Genomic DNA, 26929 nt, shown 5'->3' with positions numbered 1-26929 from the left:
CTGAGAGAGGAAAGCAATGCATGAGTGATTGTGTGCAGTTTTATACACCACAAGAACTGATCCTAACTTAGCTTCAGCTTAAAATGACATTATAAGAGTTTGGGGGGGAGTTCAGGGACCACCAAGTAGCCAAGTGGCTAAGGTACATGACTGGGACCCGGAAGGTTGGCCGTTCAAGACCAGGTGTAGCCACGATAAGATCCAAACAGGCCCTTAACCCTTAACCCCACATTGCTCCAGGGGGGAATCCCTGCTTAGTCTAATCAACAGTAAGTTGCCTTGGATAAAAGAGTCAGATAAATAACCATAACTACTATGAGAAGAGCAGGCAGTAGGGCTACCCTGCACTTGCAAGGAGATGAGACCTCGCCAGGAAAATGCCCATTAAGCAGGGATGTTTTATAGGCTACTATACTATGCACCTGGCTCTGGGGGGCTGTGCTACATTTGAACTTTACAAGCGTTCGGCGGTAATTCAAGACACGTCAGCTTTTAAAAGAGGTTTCTCTCTCTCCGCAATATGCAACATAAGGGCGTTCTCTTGCCAGCCAGGTTCGGAGGATGCCTCGGCCACTCACTTGTGCTAGCAATTGATCTTAAGTGGGTCACGGGGGGACAGGGCGATAGCCATTACCGCCCTACTTTGTTGTGGCAGTCCGCCTGTTTTCCGAGGTGGGGGCGTCTGATCTACAAAAAACAAAAACAAATAGTTGACAATTAGCGGCAGGAAACGCTGAACACGAGTCAGGATTTGGCACTGGTATCTGCACAGATAAGCGTAGCATTACACGGTTCAGACAGCGATAACAAACCCAAGCCACGGCGGAAATACATAAGATAGACTATGGATATGATGCTAAATTACGCATAATGGAAAACGCCTCAATGACAGGTAATTTCATTGTTGAGAAGAACTAGTCTTGTTTGGAGACTTGGATAGGAACACTTTATGGTTTAACGTAAATGGGTATTAGGCTATATAAACGAGTTTTGAGAAGGCACTGACACAAAGGGTGTTACAACCAAAGATAAAACTTTTAAGGATACGACCACTGTACCCACGAGGTGGTGCTAAGTAAGCAAGAAAGTAAAAAAAAAAGGCCAGTTTCGCAGTCACAGTCTCACAGTCACAGATTAAGTCTATATTACATTTTGAATGAAGATTCCCCTCTATTTTAATCTCATGTGAGAAGGCTATGCTAATGAATAGGCTACTGTGCTGTGTGTATGAATCTTATGTTTGCTGTCAAGCAACAGTATGAAACTAGCAATGTTTGAACTCGCAAACGTGTAAAAGGATAAACGTCTGAAACGTATTGATACCGGTTACTGCGGCTCGCCATGTTGTTTTGATTACCCCCCCAATAAACTTCGCTGTAATAACTCGCATATTCACGGTTTGGTGTTAGAATACACTTTAGGGCATACCATCTCTAAGTATTGGTGGCAGTTATCTTTCGAGTTTGCACTTTGCTGACAATTCAATTCAGCACGGTGAAAATGTCATACGGAGAGTCAGACCAGTCCTGCGTCCTTGTTGCGCGCTCTCCTGTGAAGGCGCCAGAAGGGTTAAATCACGTGGGAGCGACTGGAACTGTCTCCCCTTCCCATAAAGAAGTGTAATTTGAAGAAAGCGAACAAAGAAATCAGGGAGTATATAAATCCACCGCAGGACATCTCTGCCACAGTCACCGGTTTCGCGGCGAGCAGCGCGCTTTGTTGACCGGGTCCCAAGATTTGATCCCTGGCGCTCTGGTATTCTACGGGTCCGTCTTGAGTCGGAGGATGATGCAGGCTCCTCGGCTTCTATCCAGTGCTGTCGTCTTGCACTTCTTCCTTTGCGCTTGCTCCGTGCCAGTACCCGAGGGCAAAGCCTCCGCTAGGCACAAGGCTGCAGGGGTGAGTTTTCTGTTCAGTTTGGCAAATCCCAACGCGCTGTAAGGTATAGGCTATATGAGACGCGGATTTCAGCATCATCTCCTGGCTCGCGATGTCTGCTTGCTTAACGGGGTAACCTATCTAGCCAGTAGGTATCAAATAGAAAATAGACCAAAAAAAGAGTCTTAAATAGACTACATTCTGTTTTACGGTTTGCGAGTTTGTGTGTGGAATGGACCCCACGGGAGAGGAGTGAAGGCGGACAGCTCCCACAGGTGTTATGAGATGTGAAACATTTCAAATGTGATATTGTCACAAAATAATAATAGGCTATAATGTTTATACATGGAGGGTCCGTAATTTCTCGCCATTGAAGTTCACATTGTCTGCCGGGAACAAGTTGGGTTGCGACTGATGCTTGCAACTAACCTGGAATGTTCGAAGTTCGGATTTTACCGGTTTCTTCTGAGAAAAAAAAAACTAAACAAAACTTCCCTCTGTCATTGTTCAACACTTTGGGAGGAAACTATATTTGACATCAACATTTTATGCATGTAACATTGTCGCTTATTTGGACGACTTTATTCTTTATTATACTTCTTATACTTTTATACTTTATTATTATTTTGGACCAATAATCGGTCCAACAATCTCGGACCAATGTAAAGTACCCTTGGTTTTTGCGCGCGCCGCAGGTGTCACTGAGGAAACCAATCTCGAGTAAACGCACTCTGGAACAGAAGGTCTTCACCGCGTAATGTTATTTTATTGATTTAGCCTATGTATTAATTTAGCAAAAACGTAGATTGTACTATACCCGTGCGGTGAAATCGTTAAGCATTTCAAATGCTCCCAAATACGTAGTTGTTTGATTATTTTATTTGCTACGTAATGTCTGTCTACAACTGACAAAACAGCGTTTAGCTCATTCAGGATTAGAAGCATTCTTTATCCATCACAACTTGTTATAACTCGAGGCAAAACGAGACTTCATTCCGCTCATTCAAGTGTAAAATTGACTTTAATTGCTATTACTCAGGAGGGTGCCTGGGGCGCGATACTTTTTGGGGCTTTGACACCCATTTCGGAACCCAGAAGTAGAACGCACTCGGCTCCTTGCACGCTTAAGTTTGCCCTTAGTAGGATGCCAACATCGCGTCACAACTGGAACTCTGACGAGGCCAAAACCGCAGCCAACCGTGGAACAGGTGTAAGCTATAGAAATACATTCGTTCACTCCTCTCACCTTTACGAGGCTGAAGTTGGCTATCGAAATTTTTTTTGCATGCACGTTTGCCAAGGCGGGTGTGCTTTGAGAGCTGAGCTAAGGCTGGAAGAGAAATGACGCAATGGTGGGAATGCGGCGAAATAAAGTGATGTTTACTTTAGATGTAAAGATTTTAAAGGCGCTAATATGGAAACATCAGATCAGAGCCAAAAGGGGTACATCGTAAGGACATTTGTGTGTGTGTGTGTGTGTGTACGCGCGCGACAGAATGCTGTCTCAAACATTTGCTGATGACAGACCATGTCCTGATATGGGTGAAATATTACTGTAACATTTAAAAAATAATTCCACTCCAAATGTACAAGTCTACTGAAAAATGTCTCCCTAAAATAAAAACGTTTATGACAGTCCACGTCCAGAAATATGTTGATTGGAATATTAGAGTAGCATTTTCAAATAATCTCGTTCCATTACTTGCTGATTGGCTCATTCAGTTGAAGGCATCATCTCTGAACATGGATGAGTTTCACGTGCTCGCATCAAATCGGGTGTCGGCTGTGCTAATTGCGTCGCCCAGGGTATGGGAGGTTCAGTAGTAAGTTAGGGCATGACTTGAATTTGACAGTAATTAAACACTACATGCATATAAACACAAACATAGATGTAGCATTAACCCTCCAGGGATATGCTTGATACACAGCTCCTCCTTTTTTTTTTGTTGCAAAGATTGAAAACACAAATATAGGCAGTCTGTGATATGGTGACGTATATGGCACTGCAGGCTGTTTATTGTGTGTCATTTTAGAGAAGCCAACAGTCAGTCTGAGGTAATGTAATATGTGGTAGGCCTATACTTTGTTATTCAGAGAAATGGTAAGTCTATAATACAGGCCACAAAGTTGGTGGTGTTGATGGTATCTTTCAGAAGTTTGGTGAATGTGTGCTATTGTCAGTTTGCAGCCTAGTGTGTTTGTGGTATTGTGAGTATGTCATGTAGTTAGAGTTAAAGTCCGTCTGCAATGTTCGTTCCTCGGATGGCCTATTTTTCTTCAAGCTAATAGTGCCCGAGAGGGAAGGAGATTATACAGGCAGGGACAAGTCATATGGCACGTAGAGCTGCAGGAAAACCTGTCTGTTTGCTGATGCAGCAAGAACCAGGGAAACAGATCACCAGTGCACTCCAGAAGAATGCATGAGATGTGCATTTGCATTTAGCAAATTTGACCAACCAGTGGGGAAAAGGCTGAATTTAAGGGCCGGAGGTGGCCAGCCCACATCCCCTCAGGTGTAAACAGCGTGCTCTAGGGGGGACTCAAATGCCTCTCAACCCCAAACGCACCCACTGCACGTCAAACATGGCAAACGACGAAAACATTTAAAAAGCAATAGAAAGGAAATGGGGATATCCCAGACGTAGCGGAATGGACCGATGCATCCCAGGTCAAGATGCTAAACCTTTGCTTGGTTTCCCTATGGTTCCCCTTAAGCACAATATTCACCATGAATTCTCAAACTCTGTGCTGGGGGACCCCTGTCCATGCTGGCGTTCATTCCAACCAAATTCCAATAACTCTTCGTGTTATGAGGGATTATTTATTACTTAAGCCAGGTTATGTCAGAAATAGCTATTCATGCCATGAAGACTACAATGACCCTAACCTGCATTCAGTTAATAAGATTGAGGAAAAATATGAAAGAATTTAAACATGTGTTCACCCACCTTTATTAATCAAGATTTTGGCTGCAACAAAAACCACCATACACATGGGTCCTCCAGGACCAGGTTTGAGAGCCACTGCTCAAAACAGTTCTTGACCTTCTGCAGCAACCTTTGAGGTGTTGCTCCAATTTGGTGGGTGTGCCGTGGGTGTAACCAGAAACAGTGGGTGACTTATTTAGGAATGGCTGTCACACCTGGACACAGTGACCCTGTCATCAGCAGCTACAGTAAGAGTGTGCTACAAAATGGACGTTCAATTCAGCACCGTTTCAGCTGTTACATTTATCTTGTTTTGGATGCATTACTGGTCACACATCTTCATGACCAAATAAAGGTGTGATTCATGTGTGTGCCTCAGCTCAGAGTGTTGGCTCTGGCTAATTTTAGCACTCTGTAAATCACCGCTTTGGGCCCTACAGCATATGTCAGCAAAGTGGGAATTGCTATGCAAAGTGATGGCGGGGGTGGGTGGGGCTAGAGGTTACAGGTAGGGGTTTCACGTGATTTGTGCAACCTTGAACAGGTACTTCGCCTGAAGTGTGAAGTTTTTATAAATGTATGTTCTATATTTAGATATTATGGTGGCAGTGATGCTCATAATAATAATAATAATAACAACCTTTCTTTCTTTTATTTCTGAAATGCATGTCATACAAGGCGCTTTCTCACTAAGATGTGAATGGATGTAATGCAGAATGTAAATATACTATGGGCTGGTTTCACAGACACAGTGTCAGCTTAGTCCTGGGTTAATTAGTCCTGGGTTAAATTGAGTGTGTATGGAGAATCCTGGGGCCATCTGGGTTCCATGACTAGAACTCAATGACCCATCAGCACAGTGGTCAAGGTAGGATGTATTTAAGCTTCTGCAAATGGAGGGGGGGTGTTCTAGTCCATGGATGGGTTGCATGGTTTGTTGTCAGATATTGAGTCTCATTGCACACTGCTTGCCTGGCCAATCAGGGGCACACATGATATGTCTTCCTCCAACTCATGTCTGTGTGAGTCTGTCCATCTAGTTTTTTTCTTAAACCACGAGGGGATGGCGGGAGCCTATCCCAGCACACGTTGGGTGGAAAAGCAGGAAAACACCTTGGAGTTGCCAAGTCACCAATCCATCTGCTGACATCACACGCTTCAGAGGAGAACACATGCATGCTTGCTTGCTTGGGCATTCCAAAATGGGGAGAGACTGAGAAGCTTTTTAAAAAAGCTTTTTATAAAATTAATGAGGGTTGGGGAGTAGTTTGCTGGGTCTGTTGTACCTGCCTGTATCCTGCAGAATCATCCTGAGCTGACTGGGTTAAAGGTACAGTTACAGTACAGGTAAGATTTTTGTGTTAAAACACTGTTCAAGACCATTGTAAATCCCTATCATTGAAAAAGGCTCACTGACATTTGACTCACCCTCTGCCTGTGTTTATAGTCCTTAAATTCGGGTTTCAAAATACACAGTTGACGGCCTGACACTCTGTACCAAAACATTGTATAACTGTACAATACGTCAAGCTCGCTGGTTGAAAATTGGTTCTAAGTGCCACAGCCAATGGCGTTTCAACATCAGCGCGTTTACAGAGAACGGGGAGGGATAAACAGTGTTGTGGTTTGAAGGGGTTTGTTGCTGCTGGAGGAGTACACAGGGAGGTTTGGCGGTCTGAACGGAGGAGCCGATCGCTCCAGAGCCAGCGGCAGTTTCTGCACGGAGCTGCGGAGAGGCGCTCCCGAGTTTCCGGGGCGATCGGCGATGTCCGAACACGCACATGCCTGCACAGATAATTGCAGCTCGCTGTACTGTGTCTGGCCTCTTTCATCAGTTGTGGTGCAGAGGTGAAGGGGGGTGGGGGTGGGAATGCTATTTGTCCTTTGTAGCATTCCCATTTTCCCAGTCATCCCCTTTTGTCTTCTCATTCCGCAGCACGAGATGCAGAGATTATTCGCTTAGCAGCCGAAAAGCCCCCGTCATCGAGTGGCAGATTATTGAGCTTAATATGTTTTTTTACGCTTGATCCGTTTTATGCAGATACACACTGCACTTATTCCGTGATTTAGGTCATGACTCTCCCCAAAACATTGGGATTCTGGGAACCTGCCCAGGGTTTGTACGCACATCCCCCGAAGCTTCACACATGGAAAAAACCAGGATGGGATGTGATGCAGCGGATTATCAAGGATCTATCTTGTCTTCCCCATTCAGACGGAATTGAAAACAGAAAGATCCCAGAGGAAATACTGGGGCAAATCCCATATATGGCGGCATTCAACCCAACCGCCATCATGCGTGGGCCTTAGATGTGAACCGGGTTGCCAACATTTCCTTGCTGAATGAATTCATTGTTTACCAGAGGGTTTTTTTGGAGGGGGGGGTTATTATATGTAATGTTAATCATCTGATGATTTTCAATGCTGATATAAAATATATGATAGCCATGGAAATTGAGCAGATTACTCACCAAAGTGCAACATTGAGGACAAAGGGTGTCCTGTACAGGATAAACCACATTTGGCTGGAATACTGAATGTAATGGAGTATGGTAACCCAAAGCATGAACAAAATAGCAGTGATTGTGCTACCATGGAAGAGAGTCTAAATGGCAATTGGTCACAGACAGTTTTACTGCTGGAAAAGTGTGACCGAATGCAGATTCCTTTGTATCAAAAATCATTACTTATACATCAAGGGGCCTGTTTCACAGACACAGGTTAATCCTAGGATTAACCTGAGAATTAGGAGATTCTCCATAGAAAATTCAATTAAGTCCAGGACTAAGCCTAACTTGTGTCCGTGAAACCGACCCTAAGAGTCACACGATTGTCACGCAGTGTTTACAGGAATCCCACAGAATGCAGAAACATCAGACCTCACCTTCCTAGTGGCGGTCCTCGCCCCTAAATCTGAGGGATTGTGGGAGCTGTAGCATGCCCTGGCGATCCCGCCTTGTCTGGCAGGGATGGCGCGGGGGGCGGGGGGGCCTGCAGACGGAGCGTGGCTGACCTCAGGATGCCCCGGGCAGCGGGGGAGGTGTTGGCGCCCCGCCACGGCCCCTGATCTGTGTAGTTTTACAACGAGTGGCCCCGTGCCAGGCTGAGACTGAGGCATCCCCCTGTGCCAACATGCTGGATTTACGTGATACGCCAACATCTCAGGGAGGAGGTAAAATGACCCATATCATTTCCCACTGGGGAGCACCGACTCCCAGAAGATTTAACTCTGACAGGTAGGCACAGTATCAGGGAAGCTTACGGACAGAATGAAATCCCAGTTTGCAAGAATGTGCTAATGTACATGCATATGATTAATTTAGTGTATTGAGGGTTGCCATTCCTATTAATCCCTGTTTCAGACAGTATATGCCATTCTATAGTTCTACCTGGACTGGCCACCAGTTTTCTCTGGTTCAGAATGAATGTACGACAAGCCTAAGGCATTATCCATCTGTCAATTCTAGAAGAATTCATCAGATTACATATGTCATGGGGGATCTCAAAACTGTGCAAGATACAGTTCTCTACAATTGCAGAAATGTAATATACTGCAAAACATTCAAATAAAATATCAAATCTGGATATTTTAAAGGTACCATATTGTTTTAGGTCCTGATATTCATAGGAGGACATTAATGTGGATTTAAGTACCAAAAACAATCTATCCAGTTTTACATGTCTATTCCCCAGCACCTCTCTTGAGCTTCATGAAGAACAGTCTGTTTTAGTGACTGTGTCTTTAAGGCTAATTAATATCAATGACGACACATTGCTACCACAGTGAAAAAATATATTTAGCTCAATATATCATTATAAGAAGTTTTTCATTATAGCAAGTAACGTTTCTTTTAAGTTCCTTTTCTCATTAAAATACATAGCAACATATCTTGTTATGATGAGAAATGTTCATATCGCACTATAACAAGAAATCGTTGACACGTTGGGTGACACGTTGGGACACGTTGATTAATCATCAAAAAGTCCCAGTTTGTTGACACAAGGATTATTGAAAATGGAGGGTCAGACTGATTATTTCCTCGGTAAAATATCATACATTTCAAAATTAATCACCGTATATGCATACTTATAATGCCATCCAAAGTGCTCGACCCTAGACTAAAGTAAAGCGTGGTTAACCCTTTCCATTTTCTCCCCCTAGAGGGAAATCTCAAAAACAATTTACTGCATACACCTCATGCATGTATCAAAAGACAATGCATCTGCATATCTTTTTGTCTGGACTCATGAATGACCAGAAAATATGATTTTTCTATTAAAACCAATTTATTTATAGAAAATGTAAAGAAAATTAACCTTCACGTGTGTTTTATTCACATATAATAAGAGTATGTTTTTATAAACATAATGCTTTCTAACCAAACTGTATCACATTTAAAATAGAACTCTATTTCAAAATGAGCTTAACCAGAGCCCTGTTAGCCAGTACAATTACAGGCTTATCTATAGCAAGTCCAAATCCTGTAATTGCGCACGTCTGTATACGGCATATGCTTCGGTATAGTCCCGGCAAATAGTTCTCGAAAATGGCTGAACAGATTACGAAATAAACTTCTACATTAGTCAGAAAACGTAGCTTCAGAACAGGTGGGATATTTGGTTCCTTAAATATGTATCAAATAATTAGCAAAAAATAAGTTTCTACCAAACCGGAAATCCAGTATGTCACCCAGATGTGCAATACAACTAAGAGTGTTTATTAATTCATCTTCTGTATTGTATATTGTTGTTATTCATTTGGAACATGATTCCTTGACATAGAGAAATGGTGTCAAGGATTCTTACAATATGCCTTTTATTGTATGTGGCGAGGTCAGGGTTATAACCTTGAGCATGGCGAGGGGGAGGCTGGAGGTTTCTTTGCCCTGCTTTGCAAATAAGATAGAGGCTGATAAGCATCTAAATGGCTGTTCTCGCTTGCAGAGAGTCTGTTTAACAGTCTGGCATTGCTGTTTTGCGTTTGTATTATCACAGTTTTTTTGTATTCTATAAATATGAACACAACAATAATTTGGGACATCATGACTCAACCATAAGAGGGCAAAGTGAATAGGCCTAAGCCATTCTCCAAGTTACTGCATTTCCTTCAGCATTCTGTGTCTAATGTTCAATAGGCTGCCATGTGGCTTAATGTAAAGCACTTTGAGGAATGTATACATTTTCTAAACAAAGTGCACATATTGTCAGGATATATATTCCATTTCTGTCACGATGGAGCCTTCAAGTGGAGTTTCCTGGGCATTCAGGTGGAGTACCCTGGGGTAAGCTCAGACTCCAGGCCCCAGAAAGCTTTATCTCTGCGGTTTGATCCACTCTGTCACACAGGGAGTGGCAGGCTTTCATGTTCTCTGGGGTCAGGCCATGGGGTCAGGCTCATTGGTCTGGGATTTGTTGTTTGTCGTTTGAACTTTTGGAGAATCTCCCAGTCTCCCACAGTCTCGCCCGCACTGGGTTCCTCCGTGTTTTAGATCACCGGATCCACTTCAGAGTGAGGCAAATTATCCAGCTCTAAATCCAACTATTATGTGCATTAAATAGAAAAATGCAAATCTGAACTGTGCCATCAATCAATTGCTTGTATCTAAAAAGAAATAAATCGAGATGGTGGGAAACTATTAAGACACTTTAAGGCTCATGTATTTCAGCTGTTCAACTGCGTTGTCAGCACTTTTTTAATCCCTGCCTGTCAATCACCTGAATGCTTGCAGGCATTCTTTCCTCCCATATATTTAGATAGTTCTGCACACTTTCTAGTTTTGTGTTAGCTGGGTACTACTTGTGACTTGTTGAGCACTTACGCACCCACTCACTCATCCAGTCATTCATTCTCACTCTCACTTTTTCACTTACGCAAGAACACACTGAGTGAGCGACTCCCTCAAGGTAGCAGCAGTTCTTCCTTTGACCACTAGATGGCAGAGGGCACAGTAAAGAAGAAGAAGAACTTTCATTGTTCAGTTTCTTGTTCTTGAATGTCTTTGTCTGCTTGAGAAAATGAATATCCATAAATTCCTGGTTTTAAGCCTTTAAAATCGTGTCTCACCACCCCTAATTCCCCCCCACCCCCAACCCCTTCAGCTTCAGGGTGTTTTTATGCTATGTGCACAGGAGAGGCGGTAAACGATAATAAAGATCAGAGAGGTCCGCTGGGGGCTAACTGCTCCCTCCAAATTCAACTCCCCAGCCAATTAATAGCCATTTCCTTTACATTCTGCAGAGGAAATTGACTGTGATAATGTGTGTGAGATCATCCATGTCCTGTGAACTGCTCTCTGTCTCAGATATTCCACCCACCCCCAAAAAAAAGAAAATTCCCCTAAAAATACAGAAGATGCTCAAGTGATGTGAAATGGAGTCATAATTGTATCTTGTATTCATATTTACCTATCTTGAAAGATATGCCCGTGATGGATGTGTGGGAGTAAACCAACACACAAGACAAAGAAAAACATTTTTTAATTGGGACTGTTGGGTATCTGACTAGCACTGTCCACTCTCATTGTGCAATTACTGGCTGTAGTTTTGTACAGGGAGGGAGGGGTCATTGGCTGCTACATTTGTTGACTGATTGATTAACTGTGTTTTTCAGTTGATTAATTGCTTAATTGTTTAACCTCTTAATTGTGCAAATTAATCGATTGCTTACTCTTGATCAATTGATTGGGTAACTTATTGCTCCATTGATCTATTAGCCAGTGGACTAGTTCCTCTATCAACTGGCTTATTGTGAGTGATTTATCAGTTATTGATTGCTTGTGCCTGTTTGTCAGGGTTGGCTCCAGAAGCCTCACCCGTACCCCCCGAAGAAGCGGGTGCGACTGCCCCAGGGCCAGGACACGCTGAAGGAGGCGACCCGCGCTACGCCCGGAAACATCTCCGAGTCCTGGAGCCGCCCCCGCTGCGGTGTCCCGGACTTCCCCGCTGAGAAAAGGGGCGTGGCCACCGGGAGGCAGCGGCACAAACGATTTGTCCTGTTCGGGGGCCGATGGGACAAGACCGACCTCACCTACAAGTACAAGTTCTTCTTCTTCTTGTTAGATTTGACCTTGCCTACAAGTACAAGTTATTCTTCTTCTTCTTCTTCTTCTTCTTCTTCTTCTTGTTAGATTTGACCTTACCTATAAGTACAAATTCTTCTTCTTCTTCTTCTTCTTCTTCTTCTTCTTCTTCTTCTTGTTAGATTTGACCTTGCCTATAAGTACAAATTCTTCTTCTTCTTGTTAGATTTGACCTTGCCTTTAAGTACAAATTCTTCTTCTTCTTCTTCTTGTTAGATTTGACCTTGCCTATAAGTACAAGTTCTTCTTGTTCTTCTTGTTAGATTTGACCTTGCCTATAAGTACAAATTCTTCTTCTTCTTCTTCTTCTTCTTCTTCTTCTTCTTCTTCTTAGATTTGACCTCATCTACAAGTAAAAAACAGTCATTAGTATCAGTATCAGTGGCATAAGAGTTGCAGCTGTAGTAGTACAAATAGTGCTAGGGGTATTTATCAGGGGCGATGGAGAGTAGATTCCCGAGGTCACAGCTAAAGCAGTCCCAGTCCAGGGAGGTCAGGAGTGATGGCCCAGGAACATCCAGACAGGCGGCCCGCTCACACTAATCTGGCAACCAGCATCAAAGCAGTTTCTCGCAGCAGCGGGGGGTGTACACAGTATCTGCTAGAAAACAGAGGAATCACACTAATTACCACAGCAGGGGTGTACACAGTATCTCCTAGAAAACTGAAGAATCACACTAATTACCACGTCATGTTTCATTTTTCTCAACGGGCCCCCACCGCGTTCATTTAGGCAGGTCAGGGGTCAATGTCGGGGGCTAAACGGAGCCAATCCCTGGAGCCAGGGTTGTAGCGTAGTGGTTAAGGTACATGACTGGGACCTGCAAGGTCAGCGGTTCGATCCCTGGTGTATCCACAATAAGATCCGCACAGCCATTGGGCCCCTGAACAAGGCCCTTAACCCTGCATTGCTCCAGGGGAGGATTGTCTCCTGCTTAGTCTAATGAACTGTACGTCACTCTGGATAAAAGCATCTGCCAAATGCCATTAATGCGATGTGATATGATGTGATATGATGTGATGTGATGTAAGGGAGGGGCTAGCTCACACCCTGCTTTAGATTATTGGGAAGCAGCGAGCGGGGAGAGGTGAGGAGAGTAACATTACGCTCACTGATGGGCTAAAATAGAAGTAGTCAACAGGAGTAAATCACTGAGAAAATCACGTTCATTTCACCCCACAGGAATCTGACTGAGCCTTCTGCTCCCCGCTCCACACACACACACACACACACACACAGGTGCACACTCACAAACACAGAAAATATAGCGTGGTTTCCATGGCTGCATTACGCGTGCGTGACACAACACAGAGCCAGGCTGGCGGGCACTGTATGAGGGCGTGTTGTGTGCAGCTGCAGTATCGCAGCGTGCGGCCTGCATCGCGCCCAATCAGATGACAGACGATGTGGGTGCCAGGCTGTTCAGACATGCCAGCTCAGGGGCAGGGGTTACCTAAGACAGGGGCATCAATCGCCTGTCACAACACAAGTACAGAGATGGGACGGGTTTTTTGAAGTTTTGACTCACTGACACGTGCGTGTGTGTGTGCGCGCGCGTGTGTGTGTGTTTGTGTGTGTGTGCGTGTGTGTTTGTGCACGTGTGTGTGTGTGTGTGTTTGTATGTGTGTGCGTGTGTGTTTGTGCACGTGTGTGTGTGTGTGTCTCAGGATCGTGCGGTTCCCCTGGCAGATGAGTAAGGAGAAGGTGAGGAGCATCCTACACCAGGCTAACCAAGTGTGGAGTGACGTCACCCCCCTCACCTTCACCGAGGTCAACTACGGGCGTGCTGACATCATCATCGACTTCACCAGGTAATACCACCATAACCAGGTAGCTCTGTCCTCACCTGGTAACCCCACCATGACCTCACTACCACACCCTGGCCAGGTAATTCCTCCTTGAGCAGATAATGCCTCTCTGTCCTGCTAACTCAACTCTAACCAGGTAAACCTTGTTTTTGCACCATGTCTAGCCTTGACTTTACCAGCTAGCTGGCAGCCCCATATAGTGGGCATAAGTAGCCATTGTGCCACTCAGGGAGGGAGGGTTCCTCTGCTCACTAGTGCCCCCTCTGGTGGACTGGGTGTGTACACCGTGCCTATGAGCTCACAGCTGCTCAGCCCTCCTCTGGCCCTCGCTCTCCTGAATAGATGGAGTGTGTTTTAGTGAGGGGTGTTTTAGTGTGTTTTAGTGAGGGGTTGGGCCCTCAGTGACAGGAAAAGCAGCATTCTTAGATGATGTAACTACAGTTAAACTAAACAGTTTTGAATTAAAGTTCAACAGTCTGTCTGAACCTCGTACTCTTCTGCTTAAAACGTCAGTTGGCTAACCTTTCAGCCTCGAGGACAGGAATCAACTCAAGCCAGGCCATGGAGAGCTGCAGTGTGCGCGGGTTTTAATTGTCACTCAGCGCTTAGTTGATCGAATTAAGCGGCTGATTACAGAGTGAACTCACTTCGCCTGGGTCCTTGGGTCTGAATGGTTTGCTGATTTTTAAGGGGAATACAGAAACCTGTGGACCGCGTGGCCCTGCAGGACCAGGGCAGGCAGCGTGTTCTCAATCCGGATCAGGTCGTCACCGAGCCCCGTGAGGGCCTGCAGGCCACGGCGTGTGGAACATTTCTTCCTTCGTGGTTTATCGTTTTTCTCTCTCTCTCCCCGCCACGGTAACTCAAGCCATGAGCGGTGCAGATGTTTACAGTCGGGGAAGGAAAAGATGCAACTCTTGCAAAATGCGGGATGGCAAACATGGACTCCCAATCAGCAAGAATTAACGACCACTGTGGAGCAGCCAGCCCAGGCTGTGCTCAGGGCAGGTTATTACATCGCCTGTGTCAGCTCAACCAGGCCTCAGACGGGAGATACAGCTCGTAATTTGCGCGCTCATCCCAAAACACAGCGGACAGCACTTTTTTGCCGTGTCTGCTCTCCAGGATACGGAAAAGAAAATAACTTCAAAAGGCTGAGGACGGGAAATAGCCAAATAGAGGAAGTCAAAATTAAGCACAATATTGTAAAAGTGCTGGCCCGTCTTCACTGGTATCCCGTGTTCTGTTGCGATCTTCTTTTAATGGGCCAGCGAATACCCCTCCAGCCTCTCCCTTCATTGGCTGGAAGGTTTTGAGTGCTCTGTGTGTCCCAGGTAACAGGTAAGCTGTGGACTGATGCCACACGACCCGCATTTCAGCAACTGCCCTGATCTCCAGGATCGGCCTTTTTCACACAGTTTTGGGCACGTATCCATCTGTGGGATCTGTGAGGAGTCCCTCCCTCCATTTTAATGCTTTTTACTTTTAATGCTTTCACGTGTTTCTGCCGTTCTGGCACAGCGTGGTGCGTTTCCTGCTCCTATAAAACGTTCCTGTTTTACAGACCAACAGACCTGCATAAGTCTATTTATGAGTGAGACGGTGTGTTCATGCCTATTTCTGAGTCAGACGTAACGATGCTGATAACAAGCAGAGCTAGAATTTAAGACCATCTGACCATCCTAACTGTAGCCTGCTAAAAGTAAGCTTTATAAACTGGATGCATAAAGATTTTGCCAGCAGACTTTTAGGCCAGTGATACAAGCTTTGAGGTCTTTATTATTGTCAATATATCTGCCAGTCATTTAACATTCCTTTCAGACCGCCATGGCTGTTAGATGAAGTATATTCACAGAGAGAGCAGAAGAGAGAGAGAGAGAAAGAGTTAGAGGGAGAGACAGAGAGAGAGAGTTGGAGGGAGAGATAGAGAGTGTTAGAGGGAGAGAGAGAGACAGAGTTAGAGGGAGAGACAGAGAGAGAGTTAGAGGGAGAGAGAGAGACAGAGTTAGAGGGAGAGACAGAGAGACAGTTAGAGGGAGACAGAGAGAGAGGCAGAGGGAGTTAGAGGGAGAGACAGAGAGAGACAGAGAGAGAGAGTTAGAGGGAGAGACAGAGAGAGAGTTAGAGGGAGAGACAGAGAGGAAGAGAGAGACAGAGAGTGAGAGGTACAGAGTAAGTAAAAAGCTGTAAACAGCAGACTCTCCATTTGAACGTCGTGCCCTCTTGTCATCAGCGCAGTGTTCTGCTCTCGCTGAGATGAAAAGGGCGTTCGGCGCCGTTCCCTGTGTCCCTCCCCCCATTGGATGTCCCCCCTTTGATTATTTTATCATTTATTTACTCACTTATTTATGCTACCCTGCGTTACATCTTGTGCATTCGGAGGATACTCGTCCGCGGAGTGACTCACAGACGAATGGAACAGCCTGCCGGGTCATGTAGTCAGGGGACAGTCCCTTGGGGTGTTCGAGTCCAGGCATGACCCCGTGCTCATAGACTGCAGGGGAGTGGGGAGTCTGGACGGGCTGCTCTCTGCATTCTGTAGGCAATATGCTCTCTTTCTTCTTACACGCCGAAAGAGCATTGACAGCAGTGGTGGAAAGTCCAGAAAATCCTACGTTTCTTCCTCCCACAATCTCAGCCAGCTGATTCCACTAATTACTACTACCTCCTGGCTGAGGCATTGTGCCAATTTTACTTTCTGAATCTGGATTTTCCCATGTTTGAAGATAAGTGTATCTACACGAGACCAGACTAATGACAGTCTTCGACCAGAGAGAGCATGCTTGTCAGAGGCCATGTACAATCATCACCATGGATGCTGGTGAATCCTGCATAGAGGGACAATGTTGGCATGCTCATCTGTAGCCCCAAGGTAGGATTGATGATGTACTTTAATACAGTACTCATAAACGTTTAAAGTTTAAGTAAAACAAATAGAGAGCGAGAGAAAAGTGTGGATTAAATGTATTTCATGTGGTCTTTGGCACTCTGCACACCTGTCTGTTACCTTTATCAAGGTAATATGTTTGTTCTATACTTTACTGTACTGTCACCCTTACACGGAAAGTCCTGTGGATAGCTTCTCTATTTATGTCAAACATTTATATCCAGCAATTTTAGAACCAATCCTGGCTTTTGTGTAAATGTATGATCTGTATTTTTTTTGCCAAAAATGGACCTGCAGGAGAATTTTACTGGCATATGAATTTAAGTATTTCAAGTATGTATTTGACCTTTGACCCAGGTGTGTGTGACTCACATAATTATGGTGTGTCCGAACATATCCGTTTGTCTAGTGTGAGCAATAACAGCATCCCCCAGCCCACACCAGGAAATCACACGTGCAGTGTACCCTAAACCAGCTGGTAATTTCCCCAGTTTCCCAGTTTCCATCTTTATTTGGACCACCCAATCCCTGCTGTAGCCCTGCCCCACGCCACCCTGTAATCGCTCTGCCCAATCCTGCCCCATCAGTAGTGTAGCTCCGCCTCGTCTCTGCTGTTTTCCGAGCTGCACTGTTGGATTGACAGGTACTGGCACGGAGACAGCCTGCCCTTCGATGGGCCCGGGGGAATCCTCGCCCACGCCTTTTTTCCCAGAACACATCGGGAGGGGGACATCCACTTCGACTATGACGAGACCTGGACAGTGGGCAACGGCATCGGTGAGTGTGTGTATGTGTGTATGTGTGTGTGTGTGTGTGTGTGTGTGTGTGTGTGGGGACCAGTGCGTCCAGTCAAAATATCCTGCATCTGTAATGCACTTAGATATATATTGCCTATATTCATTGCACTTCACAGTAATGTTACACATTACATGCCACTAAATGAACAATAAGGTGCCTTGATTCAGGGTACACAGCACACTGAAATCCACGCTCGGTGCCTCCTTCCCCTCCCTCTCTCCCTCCCCTCCCTCCTTCCCCTCCCTCTCTCCCTCCCCCTCTCCTCAGGTACGAACCTGCTCCAGGTAGCGGCTCACGAGTTCGGCCACGTCCTCGGTCTCCAGCACTCCCAGGTCCCCGGAGCGGTGATGTCACCGTTCTACAGCTTTGCGTTCCCCCTGGCGCTGAGCGAGGACGACAGGCGGGGGATTCAGTCTCTGTACGGCCAGCGCCTCGCCCCCGAACCCCGCCCCACCCAGGCCCGGCCCGCCATGCCCCGCCCAACCCACCCAACCCGCCCAACCCGCCCCCACATCACTGAGACCAACGAGATCCTCACCAGTGCGGTGTGTGCGTCTGTGCAGCCGCAAACACACACACTCACACTCACGCGGACGCACACACATGCCCTCATACTCACATAGACACACACACACACACACACACACACTCATAATCACATAGACACACACACTCTCTCATAATCACAGAGACACACACTCTCTCTTACTCACATAGACACACACACACACACACTCTCTCATAATCACAGAGACACACACACTCTCTCATACTCACATAGACACACACACTCTCTCATAATCACAGACATATATTCACAATCTCATCATGTCAGACACAAATATATACATATTCTCTCACACATCCTTCACTGAAAACAAACCTGTATTTATGAATTTGTATTACTTTATGTATTGCTATTTCCAAAAACATCAAACATCACAGACCTCTCTTTCCCTCTCTCTCTTTCTCTTTTGCTCTCTCCCCCCCTCCCTCCCTGGCCCCATGTAGCCGGACACCTGTTATACCAAATTCGATGCAGTGTCGATGATCCGGGGCGAGCTGTTCTTCTTTAGATCGGGGTATGTGTGGCGGATTCGGGACGGGCATCTACAGATGGGCTACCCCGCGCTGGCATCCCGACACTGGCCAGGGATCCCTGACTACGTGGACGCCGCCTTCGAGGATGAGTCTGGAAACATCTGGTTCTTTCAAGGTGGGTGAGGCCTGTGGCTGGTATAAAAGATCTTCACCCTCCCTAATCCTAATCCACTAACAGATGGGCATGTTAACAGTGTTTGGCAATAAATGGAAGGCACAATGATGCTTAGTTACACCGTATTGACCATAGTGGGTTCCCAACATTGTGCCTGGATTGCCATAGAGTCTGCTTGTTTCTCTGGAGAGCCATCGGGTCTGCTGGTTTCTCTGGAGAGCCATAGGGTCCCTTGGTTTTTCTAGAGAGCCATAGAATCTGCAGGTTTCCCTGGAGAGTCATAAGGTCTGCTGGTTTCTCAAGATAGTCATAGGGTCTGCTGGTTTCTCTAGAGAGTCATAGGGTCTGGAGGTTTATCTGGAGAGCCATACGGTGTGCTGGTTTCTCTGGAGAGCCATCGGGTCTGCTGGTTTCTCTGGAGAGCCATAGGGTCCCCTGGTTTTTCTAGAGTGACATAGGATCTGCAGGTTTCGCTAGAGAGCCATATGGTCCCCTGGTTTTTCTAGAGAGCCATAAAATCTGCAGGTTTCCCTGGAGAGTCATAAGGTCTGCTGGTTTCTTTAGAGAAACATGGGGTCTGCTGGCTTATCTGGAGAGTCATATGGTCTGTGGGTTTCTCTAGAGAGTCATAGGGTCTCCTGGTTTCGCTAGAGTTATAGGGTCTGTTGTTTTATCTGGAGAGCCACAGGGTCTGCAGGTTTTTGTTTTCACCTTCAAATGTGCTACCAATTCAGACAAAAAAAACTGATGGTGTGAGTTATCTGTGTAACCAACTACTTTAATTAGCCAATTAAGTACTTTGTATCCCAGTGAATAAAAGGAGTAATCTGGAGGTGTAGAGGGGTGGAAATCTAGGTTGAGAGGAGCTTTTACATAGACAGACATGGTTACCCACAATATAGCTTAGGTTTTATCCTGATGTAGCCCGGTTGTGAAAAACTTTCACATGATTAGAAAACTTTCACTTTTCAACCAAATGTAACTAGGGTTGCAGATCTGAAGTCAAAATGAAGTAGACAGCAGTAGCCTGAACATGTGGTGTTTTTTTCCCTGAAAGAACACGCAAGATATATTTCAGAAGCAAAACCTGATTCTGAGATATTACCGTGGTGGAGAAGGCCATGGCAGGGGAATAGCTGAGGTGGCAGTTATTAAGCCATAATTACAGCACTGTTGTACCGTACTGTCCAGGAGAAGGCTGGTCCCAGGGGTCACACTAGAAAATTCTGAAAGAAAACATTTTATAAACAAAAAAAACAAATGACTTAATTCAGCAGAATGAGCAAGGGGAAATTCGATTTTGGTTTCTACGTTTTTAAAAATGGTTAATAGAGTGGAATACAGCCTATGGGATATTTCATTTAGTTCTGTATGCAGAAAAAGGATGGAGATAGAGCAACATAAGTTTTGAAACAACTCAGGTGGATCTCTTGAGAATTTTCAAGGATACCTGCAAATAGGTTTTACAATCGTAGGAAAGAAAAGTTCAGATTTTACGGGTGTGTAAAGGGTTAAAGTAATTTGATAATTATTAGACCCAGGGCTGTTTTGCAAAGCTGCAAGGAAGTATATTTTTACACGGAGAGAGAGGAAAAAGTCTGAAGTATCTGCAGGACGAGCAGGAGTAAGTGCGGACCCCTGGGCTGTTCGAGACCGGGCTTGAGACTGTGGCTGCTCTTTAGACCGTCGGGCAGAAGGAGCAGCCTGGCAGTCTGAACATTCCTCCATTCCGCACATCCGTGTGGTCCCTGTCTCGCCTGTCGATGTCTCCACGCGGCAGCGCGTGTCTCAGCCTGCGTGCCCGTAACAGGGCGACACCGTGACCCCTCCGTCTCTTTGAGTGACAGGCTTTTCATTAGCAGAAATCCAATATGATTTGTTTTCTTAATTTCAAGTTAAAAATAATAGCAACTCAGATATTTGAATACATCTTTGGTCATCTCAGGAACTGAAGTCATGGTGTTATTTTAAAATGTATGTACACTGCTGTTAATTAATGTAAACACAACCGTTACTGTAAATTACACTACATCCACAATCTGACTGTCATGCACCTTGACACACCCCTGGCAGGACACAGGGACATATGGAAAATTCCCCCTCATGGGCTCTGAGTAAAAATAATACATTTTAACTAACTTTAGTATACACTGCTACCTGTATGGGAGAGATGAGAGGAAGCATGTGAGTTACTGTGTGTGTGTGTGTAATGCAGGTGAGAGTTACTGGGTGTGTGTGTGCGTAATGCAGGTGAGAGTTACTGGGTGTGTGTGCGTAATGCAGGTGAGAATTACTGGGTGTGTGTGTGTAATGCAGGTGAGAATTACTGGGTGTGTGTGCGTAATGCAGGTGAGAGTTACTGGGTGTGTGTGCGTAATGCAGGTGAGAGTTACAGTGTGTGTGTGCGTAATGCAGGTGAGAGTTACTGGGTGTGTGTGTGCGTAATGCAGGTGAGAATTACTGGGTGTGTGTGCGTAATGCAGGTGAGAGTTACTGGGTGTGTGTGCATAATGCAGGTGAGAGTTACTGGGTGTGTGTGCGTAATGCAGGTGAGAATTACAGTGTGTGTGTGTGTAATGCAGGTGAGAATTACAGTGTGTGTGTGCGTAATGCAGGTGAGAGTTACTGGGTGTGTGTGCGTAATGCAGGTGAGAGTTACTGGGTGTGTGTGCGTAATGCAGGTGAGAGTTACTGGGTGTGTGTGCGTAATGCAGATGAGAGTTACAGTGTGTGTGCGTAATGCAGGTGAGAGTTACTGGGTGTGTGTGCGTAATGCAGGTGAGAGTTACTGGGTGTGTGTGCGTAATGCAGGTGAGAGTTACTGGGTGTGTGTGCGTAATGCAGGTGAGAGTTACTGGGTGTGTGTGCGTAATGCAGGTGAGAGTTACTGGGTGTATGTGCGTAATGCAGGTGAGAATTACTGGGTGTGTGTGCGTAATGCAGGTGAGAATTACTGGGTCTTTGATGCGGGGAGGCGGATCACGGGTCCGGATCCTGTGCACCGGTTGGGCCTCCCGGTTTCGCACATCCAGGCCGCCCTCCTGAGGAGCGACGACCACACCCACAGGGTCTACTTCTTCAGGTCGGGCAGCTACTGGCGCTTCAGCCCGCGGGAGAACCGCGTGGACACGCCCCAGCCCCGACACATGCAGGACTGGAGGGGCGTTCCCGCCAACATCGACGGAGCCTTCCAGGATCGGCAAGGTGAGCCACCTTTGACCTCCAGGCCAACACTGGGGTCAAATAGAGTTGAAAGGCAGGTTCCATCCTTCAGAAATACACCAGCGGTAAATCACACTTCCAAGAGACTTCAGTCAGTTCCATTTCAATTCAGTCAATTCAGAAAACAAAGATTGAAATTTAAAAATGGCATAGAACATAAAAGATTGTCAGAGAACATTATGGGCAATTAATTAGCTGAATTTCAATAAAAAATTTCAAATGGAACTGTGTCATGGAATAAGTATGGACATATTAATACTGTATATCTAATTTACTATTTACTATACTTGTATAGTTATCACTGAAGTATACCTTTGAGATAATTGAATATATTTGATTGGTTGCTTCACTAGTTCACCATTCCTCAAACTGCCACTCCCTGTCTCACCCACTGCACCCTGGCCCAACCACCACCCTGCCCTGATCACCCACTCCCCTCCTCACCCTGCTCATCCCCTCCCCTCCTCACCCTGCTCACCCACTCCACTCCCCTCCCCTCCTCACCCTGCTCACCCCCTCCCCTCCCCACCCTGCTCACCCACTCCACTCCCCTCCCCTCCTCACCCTGCTCACCCACTCCACTCCCCTCCCCTCCTCACCCTGCTCACCCCCTCCCCTCCTCACCCTGCTCACCCACTCCCTTCCCCTCCCTGATCACCCATGCCCCTCCCCTCCTCACCCTGCTCACCCATGCCCCTCCCCTCCTCACCCTGCACACCCATGCCCCTCCCCTCCTCACCCTGCTCACCACCTCCCCTCCCCTCCTCACCCTGCTCACCCACTCCACTCCTCACCATGCTCACCCATGCCACTCCTGCTCATTTCACAGGTTACATCCACTTCCTGAGTGGCAGGCAGTACTGGAAGGTTGACCCGGTGACCCAGACTGTTCTGCCTGGGTATCCACGAGGAATCGGGATGGACTTCTTTGGCTGTCCCCCGAATAACTATCGGTAGGCCCCCCTGCAGTGGGGCAGTGGCATCCTGGACAAAGTAGGCCCGAAAGCAGCATGGCGTGATCTTTTGCAGATCCCTGTGAGGTTCAAAAAACGTGTCCGTTTCCCACCTTGCGGTTTGTAACAAGGGGAACAAAGGTTAAAAAATGTGTTTTATATATTTCGTTTTTTTTTGTTGTGTCTGTTATAGTAAAGTGTATCAAAAGTGACTTTTTGAATCTCAAGACCTCAGCTCACTGTTTGAAGAAGTTCTTCAGGGTCGAGGAAGACTGGAAGAGCACGAAGTCATCCCATCTTCTCCCCACACTAGAGGACTGAATGTTGCCAGCAACTCATCCCAGAGCCAGTCCCACTTACCCCAAAAGGAGGGATCAGTGTTCTGGATACGCCCACACCTCACCCAATAGCTGGATATCTGGGAGGAACGTGAGAAACAGTTTCTCCTCAAATCCGACTGCCAGGCCATATTTCAATATTTCATTGATCTGTTTTATGCCTTCCTCTAGTACAGTGAAGAATAAAAAAACATGTTCGTAGTTTGGAGGCACTACAAGTATTCTAAAAAGTTGGAAAGACCATTGCACAGGGACATTACCGTGTAGTACTGGAGATAGAGGAGAAACCATGCTCATCGGGATTCAAAAAAGACTCGGAACATAACGAGAAAACACTTCAAACATTCCTACAGCATGAAAGAAATCAAACAGTCGTTATTGTCATACATGCTGTTTCATTAGAGAGTAGTCTGTTGCTGGATGCAAAGCCATAGTTAGTTTAATTAACTAAATACTTGAGCACTGAAATTGTTAACCTGTTCCGTTTTCCAACTCCGCTGGTGAAATTTGTCTTTTCGGGCTCCTGCCATGAGAAAATAGGAGGTGGAGCACTGCTCTTAATGCAAAAAACCCTTTTCTTCTCAGGTAACAAAGGTGCATTATTTTGTGTGTGTGCCTGCATGTGTTGAGTGTGAGTGTGTGTGCATTCAGCCTGTTTTCCCACCCTTGTGTGGGGAGCTATGCTGCAAATGATTTGAAACTGAGGTGTGTTGTAATGACCAAAACGGCATATCATTACACAAGAGGGGGCCACCATTTAGGATAACCGTTTACCACCTGCAGTTCTCCACCTGCATTCTTTTCTTTCTTATTGTTTTTATATATTTGTCTCTTTTATACATAAAGGTGCTAAACAAAAGAAAAACAGGGTGGTGGTTCCTGTTTCAGGGTAATACTGAGGTAATGATCAGTGTGTTGGAAATGTTCATGGTGTTTCTGAAAAGGACAAAATATACGGGGAAATCACTGCCCCAACTGTGGATTTCAAACAGCTTTCCAAAAATGTGCGAACATTTACAAAAGGTGTTTTTTTTGTTTACTGTTCTTATTGTTTTATTGACCGAGCCAATTAATTGAGAAGTGGGATTTAGTGACTAAAGCATAAGTGGGAAATTCCAGAGTGGTATTAAATAGGAACTGGTTAATTGATTAACGACATTAAAGAGGATTCTTTAAGTAATTCATTAGCGGCTGACATTAAATGGACAGTGTGAACCAGCAACTGTTATGAATACGCAGCAGTATGAAGTGAATGGTATTAAAGCTGTGCTTCTTTCCTGCAATACACATTTCAATTCCTGTCAGTGCTGGACACTGATGTGATCGTTCTACTTCTCCTCACTTGTAAAGATGTTTTATATACACAATTGTGATGACGGTTTTCCATGTAATCCACGTAGGGACGTATTCTGTCATTGCGGGCACTGGTAGCTTTAGATGCTATGGCGAAAAGTCTTTAGCACTCACACTGTTATTGTAACCAAATACATGTATCTCTGATCTGACAATCTTTTAAATCTAACCGTATTTACTGTGTAAATAAATCTTTAAAATGTTGTACAATATTTTGGTACAAATAAAGTTTTTCCTTTGTATAGTGTTCATGTTTTATTTATTTTATTTAAATATTTGTCTGTCAAAAAAGGGTTTCTATTTGCAGGTCTGGCAGCCCGTCATGTGATGCACCAGTGCGCAAGAGCAGTGGCGGCTACATCACAGCTCCCTGTGTGCGAGTGCTCCCTCGTTTATCAACGTTTCAGTGAAGCTGTGCGTAAAATGTTTTCATCAGCCAAACAAAAGTAACAATTTTCATGAGGTTTAGAAAAAGTAAATGCCAAAAAAGAGGAATTTCTCAACGCAGAAGTTGAGGTTCTTGAATCGTGCAAGTAGCAGCGTCACGAAAAGAAAGAAAATTTGAAAAGAGGTTAATGCTGTCATCAGTCGAGTGCAGCACACCCCAGGTGGAAGCAAAATGGTTCAGCAAAACTTTATAAAACATTTTTTTTAAAGAAGATGGCTAATTATCTGCAAATTCCATCTGCAACAGAGGAGGCTAACGCATGGCTAAGCTTTTGAAATAAATGCGTTCAGATCCAGGTCGATAAATGAGGCCCATTGCTTCTACAACCGTTTATAGAGTTGGGACATTTATGGAGGCCATGCAGGCTAAGTGAAGGCAGCTGAAGTCTATCTTTTGCAGACTTGGCTCAGCTGAACTCACTCAACTGACACATCTATGTTCTCAAACCCATGTTCTTAAAGCGCTACTGCACCGAATGTTATGCTGTAGCTTAATGTACTGGCTATTATTATCATTGGTTGATGACTTGGTATCATCTCTGCTCCTTGCTCTAGACCTTCATGTAGAAACTTTTCAAGTCCTGCTGGTTAACAGCATCTGCTAATGGCCTGAGTGAGCACCAGTCCAGAACAGTAGCACTTTGCCTGGGATTCAAAGCTGGACCCTTCTCGTGCGTCTGTTTTTGGTCCTGTGATCCATCTGGTACCATTAGCTCACTTAACAGAAACTAACAGAGTTCAGACTGCATTCAGAGTCCAAAACACCTCCAGGACACATAGTTTATTCCAGAGTTTTCATAGAGCACAATACTCAACTCAGCGTCCTTAACAGAGTTCTGTCTCCCTACTGCTTGAGTTTGAGTTTGAGCGTTCCAAATATTTAAATATATTATGGAATGTGACCAAGAATAACACTGCAGTAAGGGGCAGGTTCTGTACTGTAAAAACTCCTGTTACCAACTAGAATCGCCTGTAGTTAAAAAGCAGAGTCTACAGAATCAGTGACCTGTCCCCTTAGATGGGGGGGGGGGTAAACCCAGTGTCCTGTATCACGGCACCATGCTGACCCAACATCCTCCATCACTGTACCACACTAACCCAGCGTCCTGTACCACTGTATCACTCTAACCCAGTATCCTACATCAATGTACCACGCTAACCCAGCGTCCTGTATCACTGTATCAGGCTAACCCAGTGTCCTGTACCACACTAACCCAGCGTCCTGTATCACTGTATCAGGCTAACCCAGCATCCTGTACCACACTAACCCAGTGTCCTGTACCACTGTATCAGGCTAACCCAGCATCCTGTACCACTGTATCACTCTAACCCAGTATCCTGCATCAATGTACCACGCTAACCCAGCGTCTTGTACCATGCTAACCCAGCGTCTTGTACCATGCTAACCCAGCGTCCTGTACCACTGTATTAGGCTAACCCAGCGTCCTATGGTCAAGAAACTCTGGAATGTATGCTCATCACACGCATTGTTGTAAACGCTCTCTCCATACACAAAAGGCACTTCCACCTCCATCTCTCCATTCTTCGCACCACACAGCTGCAATCCGTACAGCCCATTAACAGCATGCCTGCCCTGAGGGGGGTTCCACTCTGCCACAGAACATTGAGATCTCGCACGTGACACATTACTGAGGGGGAGGGGGGGAACCGCTGCAACAGGGAACTCCAATCCTCCGGGCACGGCAGCGACTGTTCCTCTGTGCTTCAGCAATCGTGAGCAGATCCTGCCGCCCTCCAGGGCTGGAGCTGAACCTGCAGAGCTCGCATTCCCTGGTGTCAGGCCGAGAGGTGTGGCACCTTTCTTTCAGAAGCACCGGTCGTGTTGTACAAAACAGTCGGTGCAGACAGGCTGAGGTTCACACGTTACTATGACTAGGGGGTGTGGAGAGGAGGACCGATTCCATCAAATGCAACACCGAACTGAACCCTGTGTTGTTGTTAAAAAAACATTTTTATAATTGCCTTCATGCGCCGTCTTCAACTCCCAACCAAAGGACACTA

General features: G+C 45.6%; 1 protein-coding gene across 1 annotated transcript; it reads left to right on the top strand.

Moving 5' to 3' along the window:
* The first annotated feature begins 1707 nt into the window (after positions 1-1707).
* On the top strand, positions 1708-24634 carry LOC133142391 (stromelysin-3-like). Its single transcript, XM_061263580.1, has 8 exons — positions 1708-1899; positions 11597-11838; positions 13553-13696; positions 17224-17357; positions 17646-17923; positions 18390-18594; positions 21538-21798; positions 22646-24634. The coding sequence occupies exons 1-8, from the start codon at positions 1786-1788 to the stop codon at positions 22771-22773; spliced, it is 1506 nt and encodes a 501-aa protein (XP_061119564.1). The 5' UTR covers positions 1708-1785; the 3' UTR covers positions 22774-24634.
* Positions 24635-26929: the final 2295 nt, after the last annotated feature.

Source organism: Conger conger, chromosome 12, assembly GCF_963514075.1.
Source record: "Conger conger chromosome 12, fConCon1.1, whole genome shotgun sequence".
NCBI lineage: Eukaryota > Metazoa > Chordata > Actinopteri > Anguilliformes > Congridae > Conger > Conger conger.
Note: the sequence above shows the minus strand (reverse complement) of the source record. Positions and strands in the feature narration are given on the sequence as shown.

Coding starts and splice junctions, on each gene's coding strand:
- LOC133142391 (XM_061263580.1), top strand. CDS start 1,786: ATGATGCAGGCTCCTCGGCTTCTATCCAGTGCTGTCGTCTTGCACTTC. Junction 11,839..13,552: donor AAGACCGACCTCACCTACAA/GTACAAGTTCTT, acceptor TGTGTGTCTCAG/GATCGTGCGGTTCCCCTGGC. Junction 17,358..17,645: donor GACAGTGGGCAACGGCATCG/GTGAGTGTGTGT, acceptor CCCTCTCCTCAG/GTACGAACCTGCTCCAGGTA.